This window comes from Drosophila takahashii, chromosome 2L, assembly GCF_030179915.1.
Source record: "Drosophila takahashii strain IR98-3 E-12201 chromosome 2L, DtakHiC1v2, whole genome shotgun sequence".
NCBI classification, from domain to species: domain Eukaryota; kingdom Metazoa; phylum Arthropoda; class Insecta; order Diptera; family Drosophilidae; genus Drosophila; species Drosophila takahashii.
This window is the reverse complement of record NC_091678.1, coordinates 25,689,455-25,709,810: the sequence shown is the minus strand read 5'-3', so window position 1 is coordinate 25,709,810 and position 20,356 is coordinate 25,689,455. Positions and strand designations below refer to the sequence as shown.

Below are 20,356 nucleotides of genomic sequence, written 5' to 3'. Positions count from 1 at the left end.
CTAAAGTATTTCGTTTATTAAAAATAGACGTACATTTAAAGTTACTCATAAATTTGTACACATAAATTAAAGTATCAAGAGTAGCACAGAAGACGGATCGAACAATTCTGGTGGAGAAAGTGGCCGTTTCGGAACTGGGGCTCTCTGTGGGATGGTTGTTGGATGCATGGGAATGGATTGCGCCTGAGTGATTGCACCTGAGGTCTTCCAGCCGGAGAACCTGGCGATGCTGCGATCGGTAAATTGTTAAAAATGTCATCACAGTCATATGAAATTGGAACGAAAAGAGCTTGGCCAGGTGGCGTCAGAGTCACGCCGCAGCTTCCGTTGTGGTGGCGGTGGTCAGGAGCTCGTCCTCATCCTGCGCGGCGTCCTCCGTGGCCGAGGAGGTCGTCATCGTCGACGTGGTTGTGGTGGGAGGCGTGGCAGGGGCCAAGGTGGTTACCCTGGCAATCATCTCCAAGCCCAATCCGTGGGGCAGATGCACATTGGGCGGCAGTCCCTCCATCATCTGCTGCTGCATCTGCTGGCGGAGCTGCTGGCGCTGCAGCTGCATGGCCAGATAATTGGCCAGGTTGGCCGTCAGCTTGGCTCTGTGGTTCTCCACCCGCCGCACATTTCGCACCAGGCGGTTGTACACCAAAGGCTTCACGTCGATGGCCCACAGGAAGTCGAGGTGGTTGAACCGCTCCATGGGCACCAGGTACTTGTCGATCACATTGGGCAGCTCCCGGGCCAGGCGATCCACTCCGGTGGTGGAGACCAGCAGATCGTTCACCGAGTAGTACAGTGCCACCGGGACCTTGACTCTGGACAGATCGTAGTCCGGCGGAGTCATCCGGTTGTACTCCAGTTGGTTGCGCAGGTATCCGCGGTCGAACTTCCGGAAGTGTCCCGACTTCATCAGCTGGCCAAAGTGTTCCAGCTGCTTAATCGAAGCGCCCGAGGGCGTGTGGCTCAGCATCACCGGGAGCATGGTCTATGGGGGTAAAATTAATAGTTTTATTTATAGATAAAATAGTATTTTTTATAAATTTAATAGTAGGTATAAAAGTCAAGAAAATTAAATTATACAAAAAATTGCAGTTTATTAAAGGAAAACCATTTTTTAGGAACTTTTCAGGACTAGTTGTTAGCTTTTTACTCCTCCTAATATTTGAACATTAAGTTAACCCAATTCAAAGTGTTAATGCGCATTGTTACATAATCTGTATTCCACACCTGTTTCTTGGACAATGCAACAACGGCTGTACCATGTTTCGAGTACCAGACCTGGCATTATCCACCTACATTACTCATGGGGACAAAGGTGGAGGGACGAACTGGGGGACCAGGTTCATGTTGGGTCACAGAATCGCGCCTAATTTGCATGCATTGTCGCTTGTTGTCGGTGCTCCGGCCTCCTGGCATCCCGGCCATGCCAGTTAATTATGCCAATTTCAAACAACGCCGACGAGCACAACAAGAAGATACCGCCCACTCTTGGCGGCCGTTGACATAATAGATAATGACACCCTTTCAATGCCAGATACCAGGTCAGGGCAAGCCCCACATTCCGCACCCCACGTCCTCATCCCACCAAAGCAACATCGCAAATCGCCCGGCACTCGCATGTTGTTCAAGTAATTTAAGCCGGCCGCACTTTGTGGGCAATAATTTTGAATCTGCGGGTGTTTAGCTTGCGGTCGATTATCGGCCAAAGTTTTGCCAGGGCGTTGAGCATATTCAATGCAAACATCGTGGCCGCTTGGGGGATTAAGATAGTGTTTAATTACGCTTAAGCCATCGATAATTGCAGCCCCGAATTACTGCGTTCGCCTATTTGTGTTGGGCATGGATTTAGGGAAAACAAAGTTCCCGAGAAGGTATTCAGTTCCCGAGTTCGATGCCTAAAGTCTGCCTTAAAAACGGTAGTGAGCAATTAAGAACACATTCCACACCGACATGTTGGGGCCCACACTGAAATGCAAACTACCCCAACCGGCAATCGAATTGAGGCGGGTTAATTAAGTGCCAACTTAATGAAGACAATCGAGGGGGACAACCAAATCGATGCCTCTCAGCCTGCCTGGCAAGTCACGCGAAATCGTGGCCAAAACACACCCGTAATCCAATTGCATCCACGGTTCTGCTATCACTACTAGGTCTCCCTTACAGTGAGAGAAATACAATGTGTTTTACAGTCCCTTTGAAAAGGAATACTAATGTTGACTACTTATACGTATAACAGTGAAAAATTAAGTGACCGATCTAATAATCGGCAATTCCTGAAAAGATTTAAGGATAAACAATATTTAAATGTAGCTATTTTTTCAATAAAATTAGACTTAAATATCCCTTGAATTTCAATTTCAATATATTGGCAGTGAGCTTTTAAAAATGTATTGCTTAATAAAGTAATAAAGAATATGTTACCTAAATGTCCTTTAAATATGGTATCATTAGTACTAAGTTTAACCGCTATTCTTACAGTGCCCTCGCTTACTTTGTTCAGCTGTTCGGAGTTGTAGCCGGCGACCAAAAACAGGATATTCGAGCAGACGTCCTGCGTCATGGCGTTGTCGTGGCACACAACCTGGCTGTGGTCCACTAGGAATTTTGTGTTGGGCATGAATTCCGTGATGCGCAGCATTCGTGTGGCGGCCTGCAACAAAAACGGCATCAGACAGGGAAATACGCAATGGAAAATGGAAAATGAGCGAGCCGCAGCTGGGGCCCCAGACCCCTTGCCGAAAATTCGGAAACCCACCGTGAGAAAGTCGAGGAACAGGACGAGGGTGCGGAACAGGGGGCTCTTCATGTCGTGGATGTAGGCGATGGGCGCCAGGGCGTGCATCGAGGTTATTTTCTGAGTGTAGGCGGGCTGCTCGGAGCACAGGACCCAGAAGATGGCCGTTCCCTGCGAGTGGCCGATGTAGTGCACCTGCTCGTAGCCCGTCTTGCTCAGGATGTAGTCGATATTGGCCGGCAGGTCGTACTTGCCCATCTCGTGGAAGGTGAAGTCCCAGAACTCCTGGTAGTCGCTGTTCAGGCTGGTGTGGTTCTTAGAGTACCGATTGCCCCGCGAGTTGCCCATCCACACGTCGTAGCCCAGATCGGACAGCATGTAGCCTGTTAAACATATTTTATATAATTAATTTCTATTAAGGTTTTAACAAAATAGTGAACAAATTTTATTAAATTATGTAAATTTATTTAATTCTATGAAAATATAAAACTGTAATTTTTCAATTAAGTTTAGTCCATTTTAGGATTGGCAGTAATTTTCACGTATTAATTTTCTAATAAAACATTCTTAAAATAAAATGAGTCTACCTTTTAAAAGGAAGTTATTTGTTATCTATTCAAAACAAAATAATTTAAAAGCCAATATTAATATTAATCCGTTTTAAATAAAAATGTAACTACTTAAAACTTAAAAATCACTTACCCAATCCGGACTTTGGTCCCATGAGCACCCATGTGGCCGAGGTATCCAGAATTCCGTGCATCAGCAGAACCGGCTGTGCTCCTTTCTTGGGTATTCGGTGCATTTCCAGGATATAGCCATCCTTCGTCACCACCGTGTGGGTCTCCGATGGATATCCATATTTGCGTATTAATTTGGGCTGTACGAACGCAGAAAAAAAAACGGAAAAAAGATCGACGGAGGGAGAGAAAGGTGTTAGAAGTGCAAATCATGGTAGTGTGAAATTGCGTTGCCTGGGTCCATGTTTTTTTCACCTGCCCTGACTGCTTTTTGTTTCTACCCCGTTAATTTGCATAGTTCAAATGGAAGAGCGGGTGGAAAAGACCGGGGTCCCAACTACAGCGCCATCATCATCAAGGAAGCAGTCGTCTGACCTTAACCACAGTCATTCGGAACTAATGAATTTTAATTTGTGGCATCAACAAGTTAATAAAGTAACCAGACAAGCTGTGGTGGTCTAGGATGTCTGAGAGGATGACTTGTAGCTCAGAAAAAGTCAAGTAGAACAGTGATGGCAGGGTATTTAGCAACCCAACAGTGCCACTGGTGATTTTCCAACCTTATTGGCCGACAGAACCTTATAGAATTTCTTTATTGACACCGATGAAAACAAAAGTATCGGCCAAACTATAAAGCATGTTCATCATTGGGGATGCTTTATTGGAACTCCAGGTGACGCAAAGTCCAGACAGCCCCCTCTATAAGTACACAGCCATAGTTTAACCCAGTCACGTATCACGCATACGCACTGTATGACAGCATACTTTTCTTCCTGCTGGCGAATGGATTTATAGGTTTTTCAGAAATCCGTGATACGTTTGATAAGTCTGTCTATCCGTCTGTCTATTATGTAAGCCGGTCGGGTAGTGGGTGGCCGAAAGAAAACTCATAACACCATTGTTGAAATTAAGTTATAAACACGCGATTACCCAAATTTGAGGCAAACAAACAAACCGGCCGAGCGAGTGAGAAAACTACAGAAAGAGACTCTCTGCGAGGCGACTGGCATTTTAATTAACCTTGGCAGCGAATAGCCCCTGCTGTTGTTGGCCAGAAAATAGTATAAACACTGCAATTGGCCAATTGACTTGCCGGCTGGTTGGACAACACGAGGAAGTGGTACGCAAAGTAAGCCAGCGAAATGTTTTTTCCTGCTCTGTTTCTGCATGTTTTGTTTCGGCCGATTTAGCCAAATGCTTAAGCATAAATTTGGTTTGTTTTTATTTATTTTTTCTGTTTTATCTTTTTTTTGGCAATTTCCTTGCCTTTTGTCTTACGTAATTTCTTTGTTTCGAGAATGAATGAACGTGCGAACGAGGTGCAGAGAAGCCGCAGAAAGTGGCTTGGCCAAGCCCCGAAAAATTGCAACAGCTGCTGCCGATGCTACCCGGCAAAGTTTTTGTTTTCCTTAGCTTGACACACATTCGGCGAAACAGCCGGCCAATATTTGCGCAGCGTCGAAGAGGCGTTGCAAAGATGCCCAAAATGCAACAAAGTGCTGCCGGCTGCTGGATTTTCCCGCCCAGCGGTGTTGGCCAATCTCGGTGGGTTTTGAAATTCGCACAAGACGACAAATGTTCAGTAATAAAAATTTCTGCAATATTTATCTCGTGACAAGAAATAATAACTATGGTTAGGCCAGTAGCGTGGTGCAACTAACACGATTAATTGTACACATTTTTCGCATATTTATCTAAGCTCTGTGGGGAAATTCGCAGGCCCAAAAAACAACTAATTTTAAAATACCTACTAAAAACATATTAATTGTTTTGTTTTTATTCAAGCATGTATAATTCTAAATAAAACCATTTGTTGAACACGCTGCTAACAGATAACAATAAGACAAAAGTACAAAGGAATTGCACAAATATTGAAATGTTTGAATTAACGCCAATTTAAAAGGCACAGTAAATAAATCAAATAAATGGACGGGCAAACAATGTGCACAAACGTTGGAAAAACTATAATTAAATAAACAAGAGTGGCTAAAACTGAGGCAGGTACAGGGAGAGGTTGATGGAAAAGTAAATGTTGAACTACACTGATTTCGACCTGGGCCAATACAAATCTGAATGGTGGCTGCTTGTTGGGAGGGCTCCTATATTTATTTTTGTCGGTTTCTTTTCCATATTTTTACTGTTTTGCTAACTGAACTTTTCGTTCATTCGGCCGAAAGCCGCAAAAACTTCATTAGCACCTACAAAACAGTCTTGAGTTGCGATTAACATAATGCTCATCATGACCCACTAATTTTTGTGTTTGCATGCCTCCGGTTTGTGTCCATGCTAATTGGCAATGTTGTGTGTGCTTGATTGTACAGTGAGCTCTGACCTACAGTGACTCAGTGTAATATAACAAAATATTTATCAAAATCAAATACACAATTCACAATTTATCTCGTAAGTTATATTTTAGGCAAATATTATTTTGTATTATCATTGCTTGACTTAGGCAGTACTCACTGTAGGTGCATGGGACTTTGGGTGTGCATGGGCTTCCATGTTTTCGTTTGCTTTGTATTTTTCCTCTAAAATTCAATGCAAATTTCGTAGTGTCAACGTTTGGGGGCTTTGTGGCGTGCCTTTGATTAATTTGCATAAAACACTTTTGCTGCTCGAACTTGAGCCGAGCTTGTCAGTGGATTTATTTTGGAGAGGACCCAGCCAGAGCCACGAGCCCCACTTGAGTTTGTCGGATGGACGGATGGATGGGCTCTGTGTCGATATCCACTTCGGAACCATAGCTCATTTTGTAACTGACCTTGATATTGACTTCGGCTTTTATCACACTCATTATAATGACTGCCGTTCGAAACGTCTCGATGGCATCGCAGCCGACCCCAACCAGTTTTTCCTCCTCTCGTTCGATGTCAGCTCTTTGGCTGCATTTTCTGGGCCGATGTGCTGGCTTTACCTTTGTTCCGCCGACTGACATCGTTTTAATGACATCAAAATCTTAGAGGTTAATCACATTTGAACTCTGCTCTCGAGATGACTGATCAAGTGGAGCAACGACTCTAAAATTATGCAAATTATGTTCGGTCGATTAGGGTTGCTAGAATACCAACAAGTTCGACACCGATGGGTTGATTGATTTCGTTTTAAATGAAACAAGCCTCGGTTTATTGCGAATACTCAAAGTATTGAGTAGAACTAATAATCAAAACTAATTTTTCTGTACTTAGTTTGCCCAAAACTTGCCAATTTTAAGCCCTTTGCCATTTTATAACTTTAACTTTAATTTTATAACTCATTACAACACCTAGTCGTAATCAGTCCGAACGACATCTATTTGCCAATCCTTGGCATGTTGGGCCCCAAAGAAAGACAATGCGGAAATCTTTAAATTCAAATTAAAGCAAAAACGAGACAGTTTTATGCAAAACAAAAGCGAAAAATATCCAGAGCCGAGCCAAATGCCGAAACTATTTCCTTATTATTGGGAGGCGAAGCCTTGGGCTTTCTTCGTTGACATTTGGGTGGGTGGAACGGGTAGTGGGAGGTAGTGGGTGGTGGGCGGAAGGCGGGCAGACTGCTAACCCATATTTCAAAGTCAGTCAAGCTCTGTGGACGTGGTCAGGTTAGCCTAATTGCACGTTGATGATTGTGTAGCGTTGACAATTTCAATTTGTTATTGTCTCTGCCGTGAAAGGTGTTCCCCGTGATGTATTTATGCTTATATATATCTGGCCATCTCCCAACTGCCGATTATGCAATTTGGCAACGTGCAGAAATTGTGACGAGGGCTGGTGTCTTATTCCGAACTTAGTTACATTGCAGACACGCGCCTGTGAACGCGTTCGAAAGCCCAGCCATGACTTTGCATAAGATCCAGCCGAAAAGTACGGCGGCTCTTGTGAGTTGACAATACGCCCGGTACTGAAGGTACCTACATATACATATATTTCTCCCTTTATTAGTTTCTGGGTCTGCGCAACGGCTCGAATCACGTAAATCGCATAAAAACGTTACGTTATCGTGGGCAAATGTATGCCTGAACACTTGTTAATAACTCTTTTCCTTCGACTTTGCTTTGCTTTATTGGCTTTGCTCATTTTCGCCTGTCTGTTTGTTGACCCCACCCTGAAACCCAGCGATTGGGTAATCTTCAGCTCGGTGTGATCTTTGATATTTAGCTGGCCAAATCGGGTGTTTCTCGGATATGAAATGCAAATTTCCTGGCCTTGAGATAGTTTTCGGAAACCCATGGAAAACCAGCGGCTGGCATTAACAATTGTGTGAGCCAAACGCCCAGTGAAAATGTTGATCTAATTGCTGGGCACGTGAGCGCTGTAAATGAGCTCAAGGTCACTTCGCACTACCGATGGCTACACTCATAGAAATTTTTACCTAAATACTAGAAAAGTCGCCCTAAAACCGCGGTCGCCCTAAAGCTACGAAAAATTTTCTTATTATACGGGTGGCTAGCCCTAAATATACGAAAAATCGCCATGGAAAATATTTTTTAGGGTTAGTTTTTCAAAAAAGGCCAATTTGCCCTGTTTTTTAGGGCGAAATTTTATGACGCAATAAATGGATACATACATGTAAAACATGTTATGTACATGTGTGTGTAGTTGACAGGTCAAGACAAGTGAGTAAGAATGGGTAGCCCAGCGGTCTAAGCTCTCGCACTTTCAGCTTTGCTGTTTGAAAATACAGGTTGTGGGTTCGATTCCTGTGTGAGTCAACACTTTTTTTTTTTTATTACAGTTTTTTTTTTATTACAGTTTTTATTACTAATTTAGTTTTTTCGTCCGCGTGTTAAATTTAAAGTAGTCTTAAAAACCTAAATACATATGGAAATTCGGAGTTTAAAGACTAATTTATGTTAAGCATGCGAGGAAACGGCCCGAAGTATCCCAGTTACCAGCAAAAAATACAATTTTTTGTTTGTATAACTTAGACCGCAAGAAAATAAGATGTGTACAGGGTTTGTACGTTGCATAGCGCGATGGGACTGTGGTGCAGCGCTAGAGCGTTAGACTCCAACTCGAGAGGCCGTGGGTTCGAACCCTCGTAGTGACACCTAATGTTTTTCTCAAGTAAGTTGTTTTTTCTCCTTATATATATCTCCTTAATTCGATTACAAAGATGATTTTTCAGTTATAACAGCATCGTCCGGTATAGCCGACAATTCAAGAAACAAATTATCTGAAACGATGTTCGTGTCTGTGTGTGTGTGTGTGTATGTGTTGAGTCCAGTTCCCAGGAACTATCAACACACACACACCCCCCCCCCCCCATCATCGAAAAATTAATTGATTTTTTTTGTTTTTTTTTGGTATTATTTTTATGGCGATTCGCCCTAGATTTGTTGCCTAGTCGCCATTGACCCCCGTTTTAGGGCGATTTTCCCTGTTTTTAGGGCGATTTTACCGGAAAATTTCTATGAGTGTATCAATTCTAAAAACCAAACTCATTAAACGAACTCTGATTTCTGTGACTGCCATAAAACGCTTATTTCGTATCGTATCCATTTCAACGAAGGCTAAGCCGTCCTTTTGTTTTGTTGTAAGTGGGTTTGAAAATTATAAACAAATAAATATAAACCTGATTCGATTTCTCAAAGTGGAATCCCAGTTCGCAGCTCCCCTCTGCAGTCTCAATGTGATTACGAACATTCTGCCGCCCGAATTGAGCCATACACTTTCGGGTTAGCTCATACCAGCAATGCATGCTCGTAAACCTTTTAATTAGCTTCAACTCTAGAAATAAATCCATCAGTTACGTACGCGAAGCTGAGCTAACTCACTCACTGAAGTCAGACATGATTAACGCCATAAAAAGGCTACGAAATTCACACAAGTTACGGCAGCTCCCCCTTTCTCTTGGCAACAAAGGGAAGTCGATGGAAAGTGCAGTGGCAACTGCAGTTGATCACGACAGGTGACCATTACCACTAGCAGGTGCCGCCAGACAGCTCAAATGCAATGGGTAATAGTTCTCGGACCGCACACGACTATTCCGAGTCAACGAACCCAGAGAACGGAAACTTTCTTTCGGCGGCGGGGAGTGAAAAGTGTAAATTTATATGACATACAAAAATGTTCGAGCAAAGTAAATACCAGAACAGAACGCGATTATACCGCTCAGAAAAGCTCCTCAGCACGGTTATAGAAACAAAATAAAAGCGGCGTGGAAAACCAATGTCAATGCAAGAGGGGAACTCAAGCGTGGAGTTTTGACCGACTTGGGCTATGTTGATGTATCGAAACGACTTTCTTAAATAGTTCTGTTATTTTTATTTCTATTATTATTTTTTGAAACAACTTTATTTCAATTGTAGTTTTGTACTTAGGTCTTAGGTTTGGTTACAGTGGTGATAATTATAGTACTAAATAATCAGGCAAAGCAACGACTAAAATATTTAATAATTTACCCACAAACAAAATGTGTACAAATTTCCATTTCCATCTAAACATTTAGTCTAAATTGTTGCAAGCCACCATTCTTATTATTGTTTTGCAACTCAATTGAATTCAAGTTTTAAGCTTAAACGTAATGATCTAATGACAAATGTAAATTCACTAACAGGAGTGAATTCGAACTTACTTTAAGAATAAATGGACTATGAATTTTCATGAACAAACCACTCTTTGAGGTTTTCTGACATCTGGATATTAGGTATAGTAATTTAATGATTTATAGTAAAAATTCATTTGGCATTTGTAATCGAAATGTTGTTGTCATTCCATACGCTACAAAATCCATATTCTGAATTTCTGAGTTTCAAAAACTGACAGATAAGTCAAAGTTTGTTGATAAAAATTTACAAGAATTAACCGATCTTGTCTATTCCCAAAAAAAGTGCTTTTTGTGTGATTTTTACGATAATAAATCCAAAATTCAGATTGTAAGAAGACCCTTAGGAGGAATCGATACAACCTTTTGTATCCTCTTAGTTGTTTCATATTCTTCCCAGAACTCACCGTGATGAGTGAGGCATCCTCGAGGACATCCGACTTGAGGTTCCTTCCGCCGCCGGCCAGGTTGGCGTTGCTCGACAGCAGGACGGAGTTTAACAGGTTCTTGAAGCTCAGCGAGCTGTAGCTGAATGGCGAGAGGAGCGTAAAGGCACCGGCCCGTCCGCAGACCTCCAGAGCCACGAGGCAGTGCAGCAACAGAGTCATGAGCAGGCGCCCCTTGACCTCGACGGTGGGCCGCATCACAAGGCCGAAACCGGTGCAATCACACCCCACTCCAGACAATCAGACAGTCAGGCGCCCCAGGCGACACTCACTTCGACACTCACTCCAGGCACTCACTCACTCACTCACTCGCTGACTGACTCACGCTCAGTCGGACACACAAAATGGGGCAAATTGGCAAATGCAACAGTTGCTTGCACTTAAGCGTAACGGTTACGTCGCCACTATCTTTTTCTCCCGCTTTCGTCACACTTGGCAGTTACGTGTGGCACTCCGTTTGAGGCACTCCGATTGACTCGCCGGTATCCTTTGGATCGACCAGCTGTGGAAGGTTTTCCCACGGAGAGCGGTTAAATACGGGTATTTCGGATCACTTGATATTGGGGGTCTGCGCGGGACAACAACTGCGATGGCAACCGTCTGGCTTGATACTCGGGGCTTGACTGGCCGATTCGTAGGCAGAATGAACTGAGCTAGGCTCGAATTGCAGCCACGATCTGCGGGCCAACGTGTTCGAGCCGGTGCTTGTGGATCTCGAGCTTGTGGATGGTAAACAATCAGCTTAAGTGGGGACTTAAGGCCAGCTAGAGCTGCTATCAATTTCTTGTTTTTTTTTGTTAAGGCTTTAAATGTAATGTATATGCTACTTGTGTGATTTTTATATTTTCGGGTGCACTGCAAATATTTAAATTCATAATTTACATTTAAAAAAATGTTGTTTTGTATTTAAGGCCCCAGAGATATTTCCTCGACTATTAAGTTATATTTACCTACCAGTATCAGTTCTTTACAAAAATCAGTAAGCCAAAGTTACAGAATACCTCAAAGGTATAATAAACTGGCTTACAAATTTTCCTAAAGCTTAATTAAAATTCATAAGTTGTTTTTATACAGCCAAGATATAAATCTAAATTTAATTTTTCCCTGTGTGTTGGTTTTGCCGACCTAGCTCAACTCGCCCAAACTAGTCAGCTGATCGAGCCGATATGTTCGCCGCCCCCAATGCAACATATACACCCCCTCCCGCCACCATTTTACTCAAAGTTTGGCGCGTGCCAAGCGAGTTTTTTGCCTAAGTCTTTCGTTTCGTTTCGCATTGCTCCGGCCGCAAAAGTTTTTTGGTTGGACTGGGTTTGTCTCTGGGTTCGATCCGTTTAGCCGTTAGGCGTTGGATCGTTTGGCACGTCCACGTCCCGAGCGTCTTACTGACTCGGTTGCGTGTTCGGTTGCTGTTGCCGTTGCCGCCAAGGTAATTGCAATTGAAGCCCCCATCCCAAGACCCCGACTGACGAAATACTTGGCCTGGCATCGGGTTACGTCTGCATTTGGCCAAATTAAAATGCAGGCTGAATTACACACTATTTTGCTTCATGCCGCGCCTGGCTGAAGGCGGGAGTTCGGGAGCACCACAGCCACCCCACCATATCCCCCCAGTATAACATATCATTGCGCTATTTGTTGTGATTGCCCCTCATTTGTTTTGTTTATATTTCGCCGTCTCTTTTGCCATCTGCAGCTTGGGATCATTCACTGGGCCTTGTGTTGGCTTGTCTGATTTCTGTTCCCACCAACTTTGGCAACGATCTCTTCCCGTTTATCTCGCATTTCTTGCCGCACCGGTTGGCCTTGGCCGGCCAATTTGTCGGGCCCTCAATGACAACTGCGCACAGGCATTAATCATAAATTCAATAACCATTTTTACATGCATTCTTACCACATCCGAGCGGTAATCAAAAGTGGCGAAAAAAAGATAAAGAGGCAAGGAAGCTTCGCGAACGCTTAGTAAGCTGCCCTCCAAGAATCTCTTAAAGATTTTTATATTTTTTTTTAGGTGGCCATATTGCCTTTTTGGTTGATTTGTGATTATGGATGTACATATAAAATCAGTTGCAGCTAATGATAAATATAAAAATAACCAACATATTCTTTTAGAAACAAAAGAAGTTGTGCAAGACAAAATTTCAGTTTTCTCTTAGCAACAAATAGTAGACATGACCACACAATAAAATCAAACTAAATCGATCAGCGATGTCGAATGATCACATATGATCTGCAATTTCAAGGCGAGCAATTGCATTGCAGTGCCATTGAGTGTGCAACAGAATCGCATGACCATCGGACTTGGACTTGGAGGAATGCCGTGAACACGTGCCACATGCAATCAATTGTGGGGCAGGAGCAGGGCCATCAACTTCTTTTGGTTGCCGTGATTATTGTTGTTGTGCTGCTGTGCTGTTCGTCATTATCTCGCTCGGATTGTTACGACGGCAATTACGAGTATCTGGGGCTTTTTGGCTTCGTTGAGATTCTTACAACATTTTGTGCATTGGATTTTTGGCGGCAACAAAAATTGTTGATATCAACTGAACTTATCGTAGTGTTGCGACTTAACCCATAAAGCTCTTTGAGAAAAGTATAAAAATGTCTTAAAATTGTTTGAAGTAAATTAAATAAAATGAACAAATTGCAATATTTCCAAAAAGTTTATACATTATCGAGCTCATTGTTTGAGCATTAATAAAATATTGAATATTATTGGGAACGCAATATTAAAACTAATCAACATTTATTTAAAATTTATGATGTATAATAAATCTGTAAGCCAAAAAACTTAAATAAAGCGCTTACCCTCGCTCAGCACTAATTGTGGTGCTGTGGAAAATAACCCTCTGTTCCGTAATGGGTTAATGCCGCCAATCTCAAGGTCGCAAGGCGAGAGTTATTTTGTTTTTTTTTTTTTGTAATTTGTTTGGCTGTTGCAGTCGAATTTTTGTAATTTTTGTTTTGCAGCGTGACACTGAAATTTTTATTGAGAGCAGAGGGAAAAGGGGTAAGTTGACGTCCAAGCTTTTTGCCGGTCGGTAATTTCTCTGTTGTCCCCAGCTTCTTGTTTGTGGCCTTGCCAGGAGTTTACTTGCGAGTCTTTCGGTGTTTGCCTTATGGTTGACACACTTTCCGGCCGACCATCTCATTTCCATATCATATTCCGCTCACTTATGTGTCTGAGCATAGTGCCAGAAGTGCTTAATTAGCGCACTTGACATCGCTCCGGGTTGGGTTTAACTGCTGGGGAGCGACTTTATTATAGCGCTTACGCTTTAATGGCCCTTAATCCGCTCCCAATTGCTCCGAACTTCTAGCCCGGGGAACGAACGGATGATTAGTGCCGTCCCCTGGCTAAGAAACCTTTTGTTCTAAGGCGTCAAGGCCTCGAGCGATTAATCTCTTAATGGGCATATGGAAACAAATTACATTTTTATAGACAGCTTAATGTTAGAACGGAAAAGTTTAAGTGTGATTACAGACAACACACGTGCAACTTAAGTATCTATAAGAACACCACGTTTCAATATGAAATACTTTGTTTTTTATAAGGCGCTTCAGTTCATACAAGTTTTAAGCCTAAAACTCACATGAATCAAAACAAAATGTCTTAATTTTTGAGTAAATATTTTATGTAAAATAGAGTAGGCTCGGAAAAAATGTATTTCATTTTACGCATTTTGCCATCCAAAGTTTTCAATACTATTTTTGATATATTACAATAAAAAAGTTTAAAACCTATAATCTGGAAAAAAAATGATAAATTGTCGCAGGAATCATAATGACCTCGATAACTAAAGCCAAGTTGCTATAGTAAAAACACCCTTAGCCTATTTTGTGAATAAATTGTGGCTTGACCCGCTTAGCTGCATTCTATCCGCCAAAATCAAAGCTGAGACCCACTTGGATGAGGAACCATCCAGACAGCCACTTCTCGAAAGGATACGCCTTATGGGTATGCAAAGCCGCCACTTAATTGTGGCGCCTGCCGCACACCCACACTAACTGCGAGTCCCGACCAAATGACTACAATCAGTCCGACGGTGGGGCGTTTTCTATCACCCAACTTGGGGTCTGCGTAACATGGTAGTTTGAGGTATTTTATTAGCGGTTCGGGCTCTTCTCCCGGGGCCGATAAGCAGCCGACTGACTGGCGATTATGTAAAGTGATTTCTTACTCTCAGAAACTTGGGAACCCTCGGCTGCGGCTATTACTGTCATCAATATTTGGTAACGAATTCCAATTGCATGGCATTCCAATTTCAGGTTGATTGCACTAACTATTTTGCAGTCGCAAATGCAGTGGCAGCCCACTCGGGTCGCTTCTCTCCATCGACCGACTGGCCTGTTATTATATAACCTTCCAGCCAGGCGGCAGAGTTGCTCCGTCTCTTTCCGTCTTCTCGGACACAATTTTCCAAACCGAGAAAACTCTGCTAATGGCGACATCGAAAGTCGTTTTGAGTGTACTCTACAAAGCTGAAAAGCTGCACAAATACACAACGTTTTTGGCCATCGAAATTTAATTAAAGTTAAGGTTTGCCTCTGGACTCTGATAACAAATGTAACACCACATCAACCCCTCTACGAACTTTTTCTTCACATGGATACACATCAAGCTGCTTCAGGAATTCCATCCAGAATACGTATAATCTCCAGCAGAAGTGCTTGCAACTCAGTATCTTCGCCGAAATTGGCCGTATCTTCCATGGGAACCCTCCTTGCTCTCTTCGATCGCCTTGTTCGCACCATTCTATATGTTCTGTATTATGAGTTTTGAAATTTAAAAGAAACTTTTCCTCGATGAACAACTGAATTTCAGGTAGTTGCTTTCACGACAAGGGAAGCTGTAGGCAAGTGTTGAAAGCGATTCGGACTTAAAGGAATGTGAACTGCTTACTTGGATGCCGGAAACTACAGTTTTTTTTTCTTAATAGTTTAGAATTAGCGTTATTTCATTACTGTGTTTTAATTTGGTTAGCATCTTCGTCTTAGCAGTATTTATAGAAACCATATTTTTCTAAGAAGTTGTTATATAAGTTTTTTTTGGAAAAAAAGTTAAATAATTTGTTGATAATAATTAAGAAACAATTATTAAATTTAGCAATAATAAATAGTGAAATACATCAATTTGCCGATTCAACAATTTTACAAACACACAAAATAAAGTAGAGCATTGCCAATTCTTTTTTAAAAATTAGGCTATTGCAGTTTTTGAGCCAACTTTTATTTTATTTTGGATGTGATGGCAAAACGGCAGGCAGCGACGAGACACGGGGCACGAGACACGGGACAGAGCCCCAGCGGTGTTGTTTGTTTGCTTTTCCGTGCCACAATAATAACAACCACAGGTGGGCCCGAATGCCTTGCCAGATTTGTCATCCGCCAGTAACAACAACGAAAATGTTGGTAAATGTGTCATGGTACCAGGCAACAGGCTCTGTTCCTGTTTGCATTTCTTGCAATATTTGTGCGCAAAAATGCCAAAACAAAAACAATTTCCCAGCCATCAGGTTTTGGCGGCCCCTGCTGTGAGTGTTTTTGTTTGCTCGCCGCTGCCCCGATCGTTCGATTGACACATATCCCATCCCGAAAGATTGCTGGGTCTCCAAACTAGATGTCGGCTCCATCTCAGGGGATTTGTTTGTTAATGTCGCGAAATGCGAATTCTAATCAACGTCTTGTTCAATTTGTAAGCGCTTGTTGCAGATGACGAGGCAGAAAGATGGCATCGCGATGATGTGAGGTGCGACGTTAGGTGATATGGTGGTGCTCCTCTAAAGCTACTAATAAAGTGCCAATCGAGATTTGGAGTGAACTATTTGTTTTTATTAAAGTCATATAGAATCGAACAATAAAAACTGTTTATTACATTTTCGGCTAAACATTTTTTTTGCATCAAAATTTTTAAACCAATGACATTTTGTGTCGAAAACGGGTTTTAAAAAATACACTTCAGCAGCTAAAATGCCTATAGCCTTGCAGTTGTAAAAATGTTTATAGGTCAGGTACAAGATAAGTAGTCCAATTTTTGATAGCATTCAAACTCGAGCTCTGCTAATTAGCCAGTCATATAATAGTCTTTCCCCAAGCAGGTTCTGGCTTTATTAACTGCCATAAACGTCGCCCCCTTCTTCACACACTCACTTTTTGTGACACACAAAGTGCGCGAAACACGTAACAATTAAAAACATTAAAAGCATTTTATATAATTCCGCAGAGACAGCAAAACAATAAGCACTTCACACGCTTTGAACCTTTTGCGCTGATCCCCAACACACCCTTTGGGAAATCTGAGTCTAGTTTTGACACAACTTCGACAGACCCCGTAATAAGTGCCATAAAGACGGTAAGCGACCGCCGGCAAAAACTAACGAATAAAAAATGTTTATTAGGCTTTGACAAGAAAACGATCACATAACGTATAGCCAAATATTCGAGCTGGGCAGATTGTAATAAGACATTTGTAGCTAACATCATTGCATATGATTTAAAGTTAAAGCTAATAAAGATCTTTCACAAGATATAGAAGAGAAATTTCTATTGTTTTAATCAAGCTATAAACAAAGACAATTGGAATAACAGAAACGTAATCGAAAATTCAGTAGCAATATTTAAAATGCAAATGGCCAAAACTACCTCAGCATTTTGTCGGAGTGAGCGTTTTGCCGAAATTATGTTAATTGCACGGATGCAAGCTGCATTTGTATCTGGACCCGTGTATCTGTATCTTTGCGCTGTGGCCGTTGGCATATCTGTGGGCCATGCGAATGCAAATTAGTCGCCAGCGTCGAGAGTTTGCCCTGGAGAATGTGTTTTGGTTTCGGTTTGGGGCTTGGTTTTGCCACGCATAAATTTCCTTACGCCTGAGCGATTCAAGCGACCGTTTTCCAGCCGGCCCGAGGGGCAGGGAAACGTGGAAATGCGAATGTTTATGCTGAAATATGTTGAAAGGATATTTTATTGAGCGAGAGCAAGTGGGCATGGGCAGGGGAAAACGAGTGAAGGGGTTCGGTTTGTTCAGCCACAAAGTTGCATAATTAATTTGTTTACACAGTTGTACACAAACCCAGCACAATTTTAAGGGGACTACAGCTAATATAGATGGGAATGCGTAAAAACATGTCTGCCAACGACATGTATTTGAAATTTTGTTTAATTATGCAATAATTAATATTGAAGTGAATTTCATTGAAACTTTTAATTCGAAAAAAAAAATGTTAATATTTTCCAGAGCCTAATGAAATTAGGTAAAAACTCTTAAATTATATTTAAATTATTTTTATTACGAATTGTATTCATATTTCTGATAACATTAATAAATATCAAACATAAGCAATTGGTTTCCGTAATGGTTTTTCGTTCCTTCATTATATTGCCGTTTTATTTTAATGGAAACACTTAAAAGTGAATTATTATTCAGCTCCAGGTCATCTGCCATCAGTTTCCCCACGAATTTAAAGTCCGACTGTCATCGAGCCACATATGGATTGTACAATGTGCATTCGGACAAGGGTTATATCATTAACTGTATCATCGATAAAAATGTCCATTTCCCGGCAATATTTATTTATATTTCGCGCCCTCGTTCTCCTCCTGTGCCTATTGTTGTTTTTTATATTTAATACAGTGTTTATTGTTGCCGCTTATACGCACATTTCCGGACTGCAATCGGGCAAAATGCAACAACACCAGGAATGGCGTCAAATGTTTTACAGCCAGATAAGAAGTTTAATTTATGCGAAAACATGTTTGAAGCTTCTGCCGTCTGCCGGCGGACCAGACGCCAAATGGTATAAATACAGTAGATAACCAGACTACACTGGTTCCAGGATGTGGCGGGCCCTGGCCACGCCCACAGTTCACACGCCGCCCCCAGCTGCTATTGACCTTGCACGGCGGCGAACTTCAAACCCAAACAAAGTAGCGGCCCAGCAAAAATTGGCCATAAATTTCGGCCGAAGTCTCTTTTCCGTTTTTGTGGTTGTCAATGAGTGGGATTTTTTCACTGTTGTCGCTACTATTTATTTATTTAGCGCCATGTTTTGTCTAGACCCTCGCTGACTGACACTGTGGTCGGGCGGCACTCTCTCCGATATTTGTCAAGCGATAACTCCTTTTTATGGCCACCATTGTCTGCAGTCTGCAGCCTGTAGCCACTGCCACAGTGGCAGCCCCATCGGATTTTATGCCATTTCCGTCTGGCAGAAACCAAAAACCAGCGGCCAGAGGAGCGTGCCTCTGCATAAGCAGGCTGGCAATTAAAAGCAAAGATTCCAGACATTTCTGCCGTGCGGCGGGAGTGAGTGGATCGCATCATTAATTAAGCCCGGAAGTGTTGATAGTTCCTTCCGTCCAGTGGCGGATACGGAACTTGCTTGAGTGGGGGGTTTTCAGGACTACCTATTGTGAAGTATACTACTGCTCACAGAAATCACTACGCAATCCCACAAATTTTTAAAAAATAATCAATTGATCCTTGATTTAAAAAAAAAATCTAGGGGAGAGTGGGGGAATTTCGTCACAGGGGCAATTTCGTCACCTGCAATATCTCGGAATCCATAAGTCGTAAAAATATATAATTTTTTTGTTTTAGTCCTTCAAGACGGCCAGACACAACCAATGCATTTGTTTTGCACAGAAGGCCAAGATAATTAAGCTATAATATTAAATGTGTTTTAACAGTTCAAAAGCTACATTTAGTTCTCGACGAAATTTTTTCTGTATGCCACAATTCAAAAGGAATAAGATACACGATTTTTTATATAATACACAGTGCTATAATGTGCATTTCTGCGTCAGTGATTTTTAACTTCGCGCCTAATTTCGCAAGAAAAATAATTATTTCTAAAAAAGCACGGTCTGGGGAAATTTCGCCACCCTACGCTAAGGGTAAATTCGCACCTATTTTAAATACATATTTTTATATTTGACGAGCTGGCTAACGAACAGACTACCAGCAGCAGCAACAAATATAGGACGTCAACAAAAATGGTACGCTTGATCAGTGTAGCATATTTTCAGGCGTTAAACTCCCTACATTTTTCAGGTGACGAAATTTCCCCAGTTGTGTGGTGATTTTACCCCCCTGTGTGGTGAGATTGCCCCAGTATATTGGTTTTACATTTTATTTTTTTATAAATCACCAAGCTAATTAAAAAAATAGGGAAATGTCACATTTTAAAGCTTGGTGCTAACCGCATTCAACAATAAAAATAGAAATATGATAACGTGTCTCAAGATGGACAAAAAATAGCTTTGAAAAAATGCTGACGAAATTCCCCCACTCTCCCCTACTTGTTGAATAATAAGTCATATGATATATAAGGTGTCGGTTCTATTTCAAATGCAGTTTAATTGTATAAAATTTTGACTTTAAGAATATAACCACGCAAATCAAATAATAGAAGCATAACTAAATTTATTTCAACATCGTTGCCTTCAAAACTGAAGATAGTTCGATTTCAATGAATTTCATTTAGTTATTTGGCTTACACCGAGCAAATTGGCGTTGCTTAAAAGTAACTAAATTACAGAGCACAATTTAGTTCAAATTACACAAATCGTTTTTAAAAGATATATGTATGTAGGGAATAACCAAAGAAACTGACAACGCAGTTGTTCGAAAAACTATTAAAACCCGTAAAAAAAATTATATTTTTCAAAGACTTTTTGTAGCAACATTTATGTTGCAGCAACATGTAGCTGTATTTTTTTCGGCAGCTCACAAGTATGCAATGAATTTTGAATTAAGGTTGTCATGTGTGAAATAAAGAAATCAAGATTATAGATTATCAATTTAATTGCTTTCTTACTACTTGTTAATAAATGTAGTAAATGTAGTTTTTGCAGATTTTAGAACAATATTTAAATCCACACTGAAACTTAACCTCTTTAATATTAACCTTCAGCTC

At 41.4% G+C, this 20,356-nt stretch overlaps 2 protein-coding genes across 4 annotated transcripts; both read right to left on the bottom strand.

Annotated features, from left to right (window-relative positions):
* On the bottom strand, positions 1–14,820 carry LOC108069854 (lipase 3). 3 transcript variants are annotated; one of them, XM_017160146.3, is made up of 5 exons: positions 10,401–11,087; positions 3,431–3,608; positions 2,750–3,111; positions 2,486–2,644; positions 1–979 (listed from the first exon to the last, which is right to left on the bottom strand). In XM_017160146.3, the coding sequence occupies exons 1-5, from the start codon at positions 10,635–10,637 to the stop codon at positions 311–313; spliced, it is 1,605 nt and encodes a 534-aa protein (XP_017015635.2). In that variant the 5' UTR covers positions 10,638–11,087; the 3' UTR covers positions 1–310. The 3 variants fall into 3 exon arrangements, with proteins under 3 accessions (XP_017015635.2, XP_070075563.1, XP_070075564.1); XM_070219462.1 differs by lacking the exon at positions 10,401–11,087 and adding an exon at positions 10,024–10,103; XM_070219463.1 differs by lacking the exon at positions 10,401–11,087 and adding an exon at positions 14,621–14,820 and having other exon boundaries at positions 2–979.
* Positions 14,821–14,947: 127 nt separating this feature from the next.
* Positions 14,948–15,323, bottom strand: LOC108069757 (uncharacterized). The gene has a single exon (XM_017160031.3). It carries the CDS (start codon positions 15,192–15,194, stop codon positions 15,057–15,059), a length of 138 nt encoding a protein of 45 aa, XP_017015520.2. The 5' UTR covers positions 15,195–15,323; the 3' UTR covers positions 14,948–15,056.
* Between the last annotated feature and the right edge of the window lie 5,033 nt (positions 15,324–20,356).

Excerpts from the sequence above, each read along its gene's own strand:
- LOC108069757 (XM_017160031.3), bottom strand. The coding sequence starts at position 15,194 with ATGGTGCGAACAAGGCGATCGAAGAGAGCAAGGAGGGTTCCCATGGAA.
- LOC108069854 (XM_017160146.3), bottom strand. The coding sequence starts at position 10,637 with ATGCGGCCCACCGTCGAGGTCAAGGGGCGCCTGCTCATGACTCTGTTG. Across the intron at positions 3,112-3,430 it reads GGGACCAAAGTCCGGATTGG|GCTACATGCTGTCCGATCTG; the intron begins GTAAGTGATTTT and ends TATGTTTAACAG. Across the intron at positions 980-2,485 it reads ACTCCGAACAGCTGAACAAA|ACCATGCTCCCGGTGATGCT; the intron begins GTAAGCGAGGGC and ends TTACCCCCATAG.